This window comes from Podarcis bocagei, assembly GCF_964188305.1.
Source record: "Podarcis bocagei genome assembly, chromosome: 10".
Classification (NCBI taxonomy): Eukaryota; Metazoa; Chordata; class Lepidosauria; order Squamata; family Lacertidae; genus Podarcis; species Podarcis bocagei.
In genome coordinates, this window is record NC_138135.1 from 1,030,222 (window position 1) to 1,040,716 (window position 10,495).

Consider the following 10,495-nt stretch of genomic DNA (forward strand, 5'->3'; position numbering starts at 1 on the left):
AATTTTTTATATATAAACACCAGAACTTCACATATACCTCATGCTTGTAGGAATGATTTCCTGCTGAGTTCATTGCTCAGAGTGGACTCTGAGAGGAAGACGTCCCACACTCCATACATCTAAATGGGTTCTCCCATGTGAAGTCCCTAGATGTTCCTTAAATAAAAGTAAAGGTAAAGGGACCCCTGACCATTAGGTCCAGTCAAAGACGACTCTGGGGTTGCGGTGCTCATCTCACTTTATTGGCCGAGGGAGCCGGGCTACAGCTTCTGGGTCATGTGGCCAGCAGGACTAAGCCGCTTCTGGTGAACCAGAGGAGCGCATAGAAGCGTCGTTTACCTTCCCATCAGAGCGGTACCTATTTATCTACTTGCAATTTGACATGATTTCAAACTGCTAGGTCGGCAGGAACAGTGACCAAGCAACGGGAGCTTACCACGTTTGTCGGCCTATAGGACACATTTTTCCCCTCCAAAAATGAAGGGGAAATGTGCGTGCGTCCTATGGGGCAAATGCAGGCTTTCGCTGAAGCCTGGAGAGCGAGAGGCATCTGTGTGCACCGACCCCTCTCGCTCTCCAGGCTTCAGGAAGCTATCCGCAAGCCTCGCGCGCCCAGCGGCAGCTCCCACCGGGTTCGCAAGGCTTGCGAGCGGCAGCCTGCAGCCCGAATCATGGGGCACGCTGCAGAGCCCGCCCCGTGCTTCGGGCAGATGTCCACAAGCCTTGCGTACCATGTTCGCAAGGCTTGCAGGCAGCAGCCTGTTCTGGGGGCTGGGGTCGGGGGAAGCCAGCCAGGAAAAATTTTTTTTTCTTTATTTCCCCCCCCCCAAAAAAAAACTAGGTGCGTCCTATGGGGTGAAAAATACGGTATCTGGTTTCTCCCCTGTGTGAGTCCGTTGATGTGTTCTAAGGCATCCTCTGTTACTAAAGCTCTTTCCACACTCGATACATTTAAATGGTTTCTCCCCTGTGTGAGTCGTTGATGATTTCTAAGGCTTCCACTATTACTAAAGCTCTTTCCACACTCAATACATTTACCGTATTTTTCGCCCTATAGGACACATTTTTCCCCTCCAAAAATGAAGGGGAAATGTGCGTGCGTCCTATGGGGCGAATGCAGGCTTTCGCTGAAGCCTGGAGAGCGAGAGGCATCTGTGTGCACCAACCCCTCTCGCTCTCCAGGCTTCAGGAAGCTATCGGCAAGCCTCGCGGGGCCAGCAGCAGCTCCCACCGGGTTCGCAAGGCTTGCAGGCGGCAGCCTGCAGCCCGAATCATGGGGCACGCTGCAGAGCCCACCCCGTGTTTCGGGCAGATGTCCACAAGCCTTGCGCACCAGGTTCGCAAGGCTTGCAGGCAGCAGCCTGTTCTGGGGGCTGGGGTCGAGGGAAGCCAGCCAGGAAAAAAATATTTTTTCTTTATTCCCCCCCCAAAAAAAAACTAGGTGCGTCCTATGGGGCGAAAAATACGGTATCTGGTTTCTCCCCTGTGTGAGTCCGTTGATGTCTTCTAAGACATCCACTATCACTGAAGCTCTTTCCGCACTCTATACATTGAAATGGTTTCTCCCCTGTGTGAGTCCATTGATGGTTCCTAAGCGTTCCATTTTCACTAAAGCTCTTTCCACACTCGATACATTTAAATGGTTTCTCCCCTGTGTGAGTCCGTTGATGTGATCTAAGGCTTCCACGATCACTAAAACTCTTTCCACACTCGATACATTTAAATGGTTTCTCCCCTGTGTGAGTCTGTTGATGTGTTCTAAGGTTTCCACTCTGACTGAAGCTCTTTCCACACTCCATGCATTCATATGGTTTCTCCCCTGTGTGAGTCTGTTGATGTGTTCTAAGGTTTCCACTCAGACTGAAGCTCTTTCCACACTCCATGCATTCATATGGTTTCTCCCCTGTGTGAGTCCGTTGATGTCTTCTAAGATCTCCACTCTGACTGAATTCCTTTCCACACTCCATGCATTTAAATGGTTTCTCCCCTGTGTGAGTCCGTTGATGTGGTCTAAGGCTTCCAATATCACTAAAGCTCTTTCCACACTCCATACATTTATATGGTTTCTCGCCTGTGTGAGTCCATTGATGTGATCTAAGTTGTGCACTCTGACTGAAGCTCTTTCCACACTCCATGCATTCAAATGGTTTCTCCCCTGTGTGAGTCCGTTGATGTGTTCTAAGGCTTCCACTTTTACTAAAGCTCTTTCCACACTCCATGCATTCAAATGGTTTCTCCCCTGTGTGAGTCTGTTGATGATTTCTAAGGTTTCCACTCTGACTGAAGCTCTTTCCACACTCGATACATTTAAATGGTTTCTCCCCTGTGTGAGTCCGTTGATGTCTTCTAAGACATCCACTATCACTGAAGCTCTTTCCGCACTCTATACATTGAAATGGTTTCTCCCCTGTGTGAGTCCGTTGATGTGATCTAAGGCTTCCACGATCACTAAAACTCTTTCCACACTCGATACATTTAAATGGTTTCTCCCCTGTGTGAGTCTGTTGATGTGTTCTAAGGTTTCCACTCAGACTGAAGCTCTTTCCACACTCCATGCATTCATATGGTTTCTCCCCTGTGTGAGTCCGTTGATGTCTTCTAAGATCTCCACTCTGACTGAATTCCTTTCCACACTCCATGCATTTAAATGGTTTCTCCCCTGTGTGAGTCCATTGATGATTTCTAAGGTCTCCACTCTGACTGAAGCTCTTTCCACACTCCATGCATTTAAATGGTTTCTCCCCTGTGTGAGTCCGTTGATGTCTTCTAAGACATCCACTATCACTGAAGCTCTTTCCGCACTCTATACATTTATATGGTTTCTCCCCTGTGTGAGTCCATTGATGGTTCCTAAGCTTTCTATTTTCACTAAAGCTCTTTCCACACTCGATACATTTAAATGGTTTCTCCCCTGTGTGAGTCCGTTGATGTAGTCTAAGGCTTCCACTATGACTAAAGCTCTTTCCACACTCGATACATTTAAATGGTTTCTCCCCTGTTTGAGTCCGTTGATGTGATCTAAGGCTTCCACGATCACTAAAACTCTTTCCACACTCGATACATTTAAATGGTTTCTCCCCTATGTGAGTCTGTTGATGTGTTCTAAGGTTTCCACTCAGACTGAAGCTCTTTCCACACTGCACACATTCATATGGTTTCTCCCCTGTGTGAGTCCGTTGATGTCTTCTAAGATCTCCACTCTGACTGAATTCCTTTCCACACTCCATGCATTTAAATGGTTTCTCCCCTGTGTGACTCCGTTGATGTGTTCTAAGGCTTCCAATATAACTAAAGCTCTTTCCACACTTCATACATTTATATGGTTTCTCGCCTGTGTGAGTCCGTTGATGTGTTCTAAGGTGTGCACTCTGACTGAAGCTCTTTCCACACTCCATGCATTCAAATGGTTTCTCCCCTGTGTGAGTCCGTTGATGTGTTCTAAGGCTTCCACTTTTACTAAAGCTCTTTCCACACTTGATACATTTAAATGGTTTCTCCCCTGTGTGAGTCCGTTGATGTCTTCTAAGATCTCCACTCCGACTGAAGCTCTTTCCACACGCGATACATTTAAATGGTTTCTCCCCTGTGTGAGTCTGTTGATGTGTTCTAAGGCTTCCACTCTGACTGAATTCCTTTCCACACTCCATGCATTTAAATGGTTTCTCGCCTGTGTGAGTCCATTGATGTGATCTAAGGCTTCCACGATCACTAAAACTCTTTCCACACTCCAGACATTTATATGGTTTCTCCCCTGTGTGAGTCCGTTGATGGTTCCTAAGGCTTCCATTTTCACTAAAGCTCTTTCCACACTCCATGCATTCAAATGGTTTCTCCCCTGTGTGAGTCTGTTGATGATTTCTAAGGTTTCCACTCCGACTGAAGCTCCTTCCACACTCGATACATTTAAATGGTTTCTCCCCTGTGTGAGTCCATTGATGTGATCTAAGTTGTGCACTCTGACTGAAGCTCTTTCCACACTCCATGCATTTAAACGGTTTCTCCCCTGTGTGGGTCCGTTGATATCTTCTAAGGCTTCCACTATTATTAATGTTCTTTCCACACACCATAAATTCATATGGTTTTCCCCCTGTGTGAGTCCCTTTGTGCAATTTAAGGTTTCCACTCTGACTGAAATTCTTCCCACACTCCCTGCACTTAAAACGTTTTGTCTCTGTGTGAGTCCGCTGGTGTGTTCTAAGTTTTCAGTTGAAAGAGAAGCTCTTTCCGCACTACATACCTTTGAATGGCTTCTTTCCTTTTTGTGTTCGTTGATGTGAACTATGTGTGCTCATTCAGTGATGCATATTCCACATTTCACACATTTTAATGGCTATTCCTAATGAAACGAGAGGTGCCCTGTCCCCCGCAATTCTGTCTTCTCCATCACCTTTTTCAGAGTGGGCAGAAAGCAAATCCTGTTTGGGTTTCAAGGAAGAGAACAAAGGGAAAGAGAACACATCAACCGCCATTAGCACCTTCTCTTATTTCAACATCTCTTACATTCTCCCATGTCCTACCTATGTTCCCAATTTTTAGGAAATGAAAATGGTATGATGTCAAATGGTAGTAATGCATCAGGAACCTTTCAAGATCCTCAATCATCTTTAATAACACAGCATGATCTTGGAATACTGTTGTCCTGTGGGACTGCCTTTCAAATCAAGTGGTTGCCCCCGTTTACACCTCTAGATCTTCATGAATCACCTGCACAGTCCCGCTGACCTCAGGAGGTCCATATGGATTATTTTGGGAGACCCAGGCCTTCATTTCTTCCAGGGACTGTGGTCTGGGTCAGTCAGAGAACTAGTGACAAGGCTTGGTGCTTGGGGTCAGCTGAATGGGTGCTCAGGGAAGCTCCTGTTCTTGGAGATGGACCTCCGTCGAAATGCCTCACATTGCATGGAGAGAGCAGAAGAAGCAGAAGGAAAGCAGATGGCACATGGGAATCCCAGACGGAAACACCCACCCCAAAGGTTCTTTATAATGATGATGTGCTGCCTGATCCTGTGCTTGTCTTCTGACAGAGGACTATCCTAATCTGAAAGGCAGGATATTCAAGGCAAGGAGATAACTGTTCTTCATGGTAGGTAGACATATTGGTCTGACACAGTTGAAGTAAAAGAGTAAAAAAATAGTCCAGTTGCACCTTAGGTTCTAGATATAAGCTTTTGTGTGCATTCACAGTTCTTCATAAAGTGGGAGATGGTAGTAGGAGTACCCTTCTGAGAAAAACCCCACCCCACCCTCCCACGATATACAAGGGTCTGGTGACATCTGTGTCAGTGTATCTGAAGAATTGTGCATGCACACCAAAGCTTATACCTAGAACAATCTTAGTTGGTCTCTAAGGTGCTACTGGACTATTTTTAAATGTTTTATTTCAACTGTGTCAGACCAACACGGCTACCTACCTGAATCTAGATCTCATGGGGTGTTGGGGATAAGTAGTTCCTTTGGTGGGGAACATGTCCTGCACCTCCTGGGGTCATTTTTCTACCCTTGGTGCCCACCCTGCACTCAGCTCTCACCTGTGGCTTCCAGAAGCTGTCAGCATGCAACAGGGGTTCAAGCAACGGCTTCTACCAGCTGGCTAAACCAGGTGAGGAAAGCTGATGGGTCTCAAATCATTGATGGGCTGGGTGGGGAATTCTGCTGCACCTGAAGTCAAGCCCTGGTGGATGGAGTGGAGGAGAACAACCGTGAATCCCACAGTCCAGAAGGCAGATTCTGCCCGTGCGGAAGAGGAAAGAGAAGGGCAGATGGGGCACGTCGACCTGGAGGCTTGTTATCTAGTCCCAGGGTTACCCTGACATTGAATTATATATGAATTGCAGTATTGAAATGTGTCTGCTCCCACTTCATATTCTGATATTACTCTACTCTGCTTGTCTGTTTCTTACTTGAGTGCTGTTTTGGTTTGCTAAGTCAGGGTTTTACTGTGAGTTACATTTTTGCTATCTTTTTGGATCCTGTCATGCTTATCTGTCTTCAGTAATAAATTTCTCAGCTGATTTTTTTTTTCTGCCTCTGAGTGTTTTCTCCTACTCTGCTATCTATACATCAATCATTATGGAGGAGCAAGATCTGCAACCTCAAGCCCTCATCAGCCTCGGCCCTGTGGACCTGATGGAGCATCTTTACCCCAGTCGTTCAGTCCGGACAGGGAGGTCCGCCTCCGAGGTTCTTCTGCTGGTTCCCTTGCAGTTAGAAGTGAAGTTCCAGGGAACCAGGCAGAGGGCTTCCTGCCCCATGGAATGCCCTCCCTTCAGAGGGCAAGGAAACAGGCAACTATCTGACATTTAGAAGACAGCTGTATCAGGAGGTTTTTAATTTTTGGATGTTTTACTGTCTTGTATATGTTCTGTAGGGACGCGGGTGGCGTTGTGGGTTAAACCCCAGAGCTTAGGACTTGCCGATCAGAAGGTTGGCGGTTCATATTCCCGCGACGGGGTGAGCTCCTGTTGCTTGGTCCCTGCTCCTGCCAACCTAGCAGTTCGAAAGCACATCAAAGAGCAAGTAGATAAATAGGTACCGCTCTGGCGGGAAGGTAAACGGCGTTTCCGTGCTCTGCTCTGATTCGCCAGAAGCGCTTAGTCACGCTGGCCACACGACCCGGAAGCTGTACGCCAGCTCCCTCGGCCAATAAAGCAAGATGAGTGCCGCAACCCCAGAGTTTCCCGCAACTGGACCTTCCGGTCAGGGGTCCCTTTACCTTTACCTATATGTACTGTAAGCTGCCCAGAGTGGCTTGGGGAAGATACTAATAGTATAACATCTAGAGTGGTACCTCGGGTTACAGGCGCTTCAGGTTACAGACTCTGCTAACCCAGAAATAGTACCTTGGGTTAAGAACTTTGCTTCAGGATGAGAACAGAAATCCTGCTCTGGTGTGTAGGGATATTGCAGAGTGGACAGTGGGGTCCGGAGGGAGACACTTTCCACCAGCAGGCAGCCACAATCTGCCTGCACGCGTGACCTTGGGGTGCAGGGCAACCCCCCCCCCGACAAGCCACAGCTGTCTGTACATCGTTCCACCTCTGCCTGACCTTTTGCGATCTCAGCAGTTTGCGGTGTCCTGTCTGTAACCCTTTTCCATGAGACGTTTGTCTCCATTCATCATACATTGAGCAAGGGGAAAATGACGCTGTGGAACAGGTGCCAAAATAGCTTTGTACCACCCCACAATTTTGGGACGGAAGATGTAAAGGTCACAGCCCAAAAATGTATTTGCCTGGCTTGCATACTTGTGTCAATAAAAGGAGGCTCCACAGGAATGGCAGTAGCTCGCTTCAGCCCACCTGTGCCCAGCTCACATGATGATCAACACCTGTCTTGGGCAGCAGGAGGCCCCATTAGCTAAAGTGGTGCTTCAGGTTAAGAACAGTTTCAGATTAAGAACAGAGCTGCAGAACGAATTCAGTTGTTAACGCGAGGTACCAGTGTACTATTATTATCATCTTGTGATTTTTTGTAGTTATTTTGGAATTCGTACTGCAATATTAGCTTACGAAATGTTATGGGTGGAGAAAATCACAGGGTTGCCATAAACTATAACCCCACCCACAAACTCTCATTCACACACAGTCTGTAAATTTGGGGAGGTCACACACCTCACCTGTACTAATACTGGCAGTCTTTGGCCTGCACAGGCACACCCGGTGTGTAGAGCCTCCAGCCACAGGCACTGTCTATCATGAAAATGGGTCCTTTGACTGGGAAGATTCATGCAGTCGCTGTCATCGGATGATGATGGGTTGTATCTCAACTTGTCAGTCACTCTGACATTGGCTACGAAGAATAAGAGGAACAGAAATGCTTTTGAGGTGCAACTTCTGTATCAATCCTGAGCGCCATTCCATGGACTCTGCACCCCTGTTTCTGATGACAGGTGTACATTATCCTCATCCTCAGTGGAAAAGACAATAATGATAGAAGCCTGAGAGAGAGGAAAAGGTTTCTGGCTGCTTCCTGGGTTGGATTGCGGAAACAAAGAGCCGCTTCTGAGAAGGCCCCTCCTCTCCCCTCCCCTCTTCCTCTCCGGATTTCCTCTCCTCTCCAGGGGACTAATGGTTGGACTGGGCAGAATCGCTGCGTCTGGACAGGGCAGGGACTTATGGGGTGGGAAGAGGATGGAGATTGCGGGAAAATAGGGGTGGGGGGACAGGACCCCCACTTTCCAGGGAACCCTCTCTGGTCGCCTTGAAGGGGGGGCATTCGTGGGCGGGAGGGAGAAGCCAAGGCGGCCCCTCCGGAGATTCCCCAAGGAAGGCACGATGGAGACCCCCCAAGAGTGGTCTTCCTATCTCTCCCCCCCCCGCCAATGCTGCCTTCCCTCCTCCCCCCACTTCCTCGACCCCCTCCTTCTCTCCCGGAGTCTCCCCTGCATCCGGAGGCTTCCTTGGCACCACTCCCCCCACGTCCTGTGCCCCCATCTCTCCAGCTGGAGGGGCCCCCCAAGACGAGCCGGGGAGGGACAGGAGGGTCTCTATCCCTCGTGCCCGTTAACCCTTTCGTGGCCCACCTCTCTCTGCGCGGAGCCCCTAGCGCTCCGGTTATTCCCAGCGGGCGCCACGATGGAGACTTCTCCCCCAAGACTGGTCTTCCTATCTCCCCCCCCCCGCTGCCCTTCTCTGACTCAGGGATGCTCCCCTCCCTCCCCCCATTCCTCGACCCCCTCCCTCTCTCTCGGAGTCTCCCCTGCACCCAAAGGCCCCCTTGGCTCGGGTCACCCCTCGCCCTCCGCGCCACACATCTCCATTCCCGCCCCCCCCCGACAGGAGCAAGGGAGGGACAGGGGGGTCTCTATCCAGGCGCCTCCCTCACACCTTAACCCTTTCCTGACCCGCTTCTCCGCGCCCCAGGGAGTCCTCGTGGGTGGGCGCCCCATCTCCGCCCCTTCGCAGCACGCGTGCCGGGATCCAGGCCCCACGGAAGGCGCTTGGGGGAGCTGGAGGGGTCTCTGGGTCCTATTCTCCCCCTCCTACCCCCGCGACCCCTTTACCTCTTTGTCCTCGCTCCGATTCTCATTTCTTTCCTGCAACATCCACGTTGGGCGGGGATCCTCCTCTTCCCGTCCTCCTCCCCCCCCCCCCCAGATACGCCGCAGAGCAGCAATCCGGAGTGGAAGCTCTACTTGCGGGAGAAGCAGGCAGGTTGGGAGGGGGGCTCCCCCCTCATTTCCGGAGCGAAGCAGGATTGGAGGAGGAGGAGGAGGAGGAGGAGCAATGTATTGGGGGCGGGATCTGGGGTTGTGGGGGCGGGGTGAGAGGAGGATGTGCCGGGAGGGGAGGGAAAGAATTGAGCGGGTGGGGGGGAGAAGGAGGAGTAGAAACCCCCCCCCCCGGTCTTCCTTCTGGGATCAGGAGAGGGGGAGGGGCTGATCCCGACAATCCAACAGCGAAGTCACAAAATGAGTTCTGCATTTAAATCAGATCAGACTCCGAGTTCGTGTTTTGGCAACATGACAGGTCTGTCTGTCCATCGGGATGCCTGAGGATTCCTGCTCGCTGCCTTTTCCTGGCCAGCCTGAGAGATCACTGGAAAGGGAGGATTTCTTGACTCCAGAATCCATCTTGGCAGACCCTTTTCATTCAGGCCTAGAGATCTGCTCTTTCGCCCAGTCTGCTTGGATCATGTGGATCATCAATGGATCATATGGATCATCCATGATGTCATACCCATCTCACGGAGGGGGGGGGCTCAGGATGAATCTCCTGCCACGTGACTGGGGGAGTCTGGGGGCTGACGGGGGTCAGACAGGGCTGCTGTTTTGCTCTCCTTACTATTTCAGCTCAGGTTTTACTGAAATGGGTGGATTCATTGAGGAAACGGGGCTACGTTGCAAAGAGGCCAATGTGTCTACTTTGTTACCACCCAGTGAGTTGTGTTGCAAAGGCCATTTGCAGAAAGGCTCCTGTTGTGTCACCTGCGGCCACATGCCGGAGTTTGGGTCTTTTTGTGGAAATGTGTCTCTATAAATGCACTTATCCCCGTGCATTTATAATGGCAAGACATTAAATCCCATGAGATGTGCAAAATGGCTGCTTTTGGAAGCACCACTCTACAGCCCTGCCTGTTGCACGCTTACTTAGGAGTAACCCCTACGCGGTTCAAAGGGATTTGCCGTTCCATCTGATGCACGCTTACTCAGAAGTAAGTCCCCATAGTCACCGTCCAGGGGTCCTTTACCTTGGGTAACAGGGGCCAGCCCCCTGCTGCAGCCCCAGCCCCTGCTGGCTGGTCACATCTTCCACGCCAAGAAACTGGGCAGAGCCTTTAGGAGCCTCTGGCTGAACCTGCTGCTCTTCTCCCTGGCACCGCCATCTCCACGCAGGTGCCCCCTAGGCAGGTTGGCCTGCAGTTCCCCTCAGTGCCAGCCAGCACGATGCCTGCACTCAGGAAACCTGGAGGGCACTGGCTGAAGTCTGGGAGCCCTCGGTGCCAATGCGCAGCTGCTTTGCTTTTCCTCCGCCTGGCGGACATCAACACAGCACCC

At 50.3% G+C, this 10,495-nt stretch overlaps 1 protein-coding gene across 5 annotated transcripts; it reads right to left on the reverse strand.

The window, feature by feature from the left end:
- Positions 1-1,238: 1,238 nt before the first annotated feature.
- On the reverse strand, positions 1,239-9,238 carry LOC308595565 (uncharacterized protein). 5 transcript variants are annotated; one of them, XM_081209926.1, is made up of 4 exons: positions 9,002-9,234; positions 7,611-7,788; positions 5,529-5,671; positions 1,239-4,415 (listed from the first exon to the last, which is right to left on the reverse strand). In XM_081209926.1, exon 4 carries the CDS (start codon positions 4,065-4,067, stop codon positions 1,449-1,451), a length of 2,619 nt encoding a protein of 872 aa, XP_081066052.1. In that variant the 5' UTR covers positions 4,068-4,415; positions 5,529-5,671; positions 7,611-7,788; positions 9,002-9,234; the 3' UTR covers positions 1,239-1,448. The 5 variants fall into 5 exon arrangements, with proteins under 5 accessions (XP_081066052.1, XP_081066051.1, XP_081066054.1 ...); XM_081209925.1 differs by having other exon boundaries at positions 7,616-7,788; positions 9,002-9,233; XM_081209928.1 differs by lacking the exon at positions 5,529-5,671.
- Positions 9,239-10,495: the final 1,257 nt, after the last annotated feature.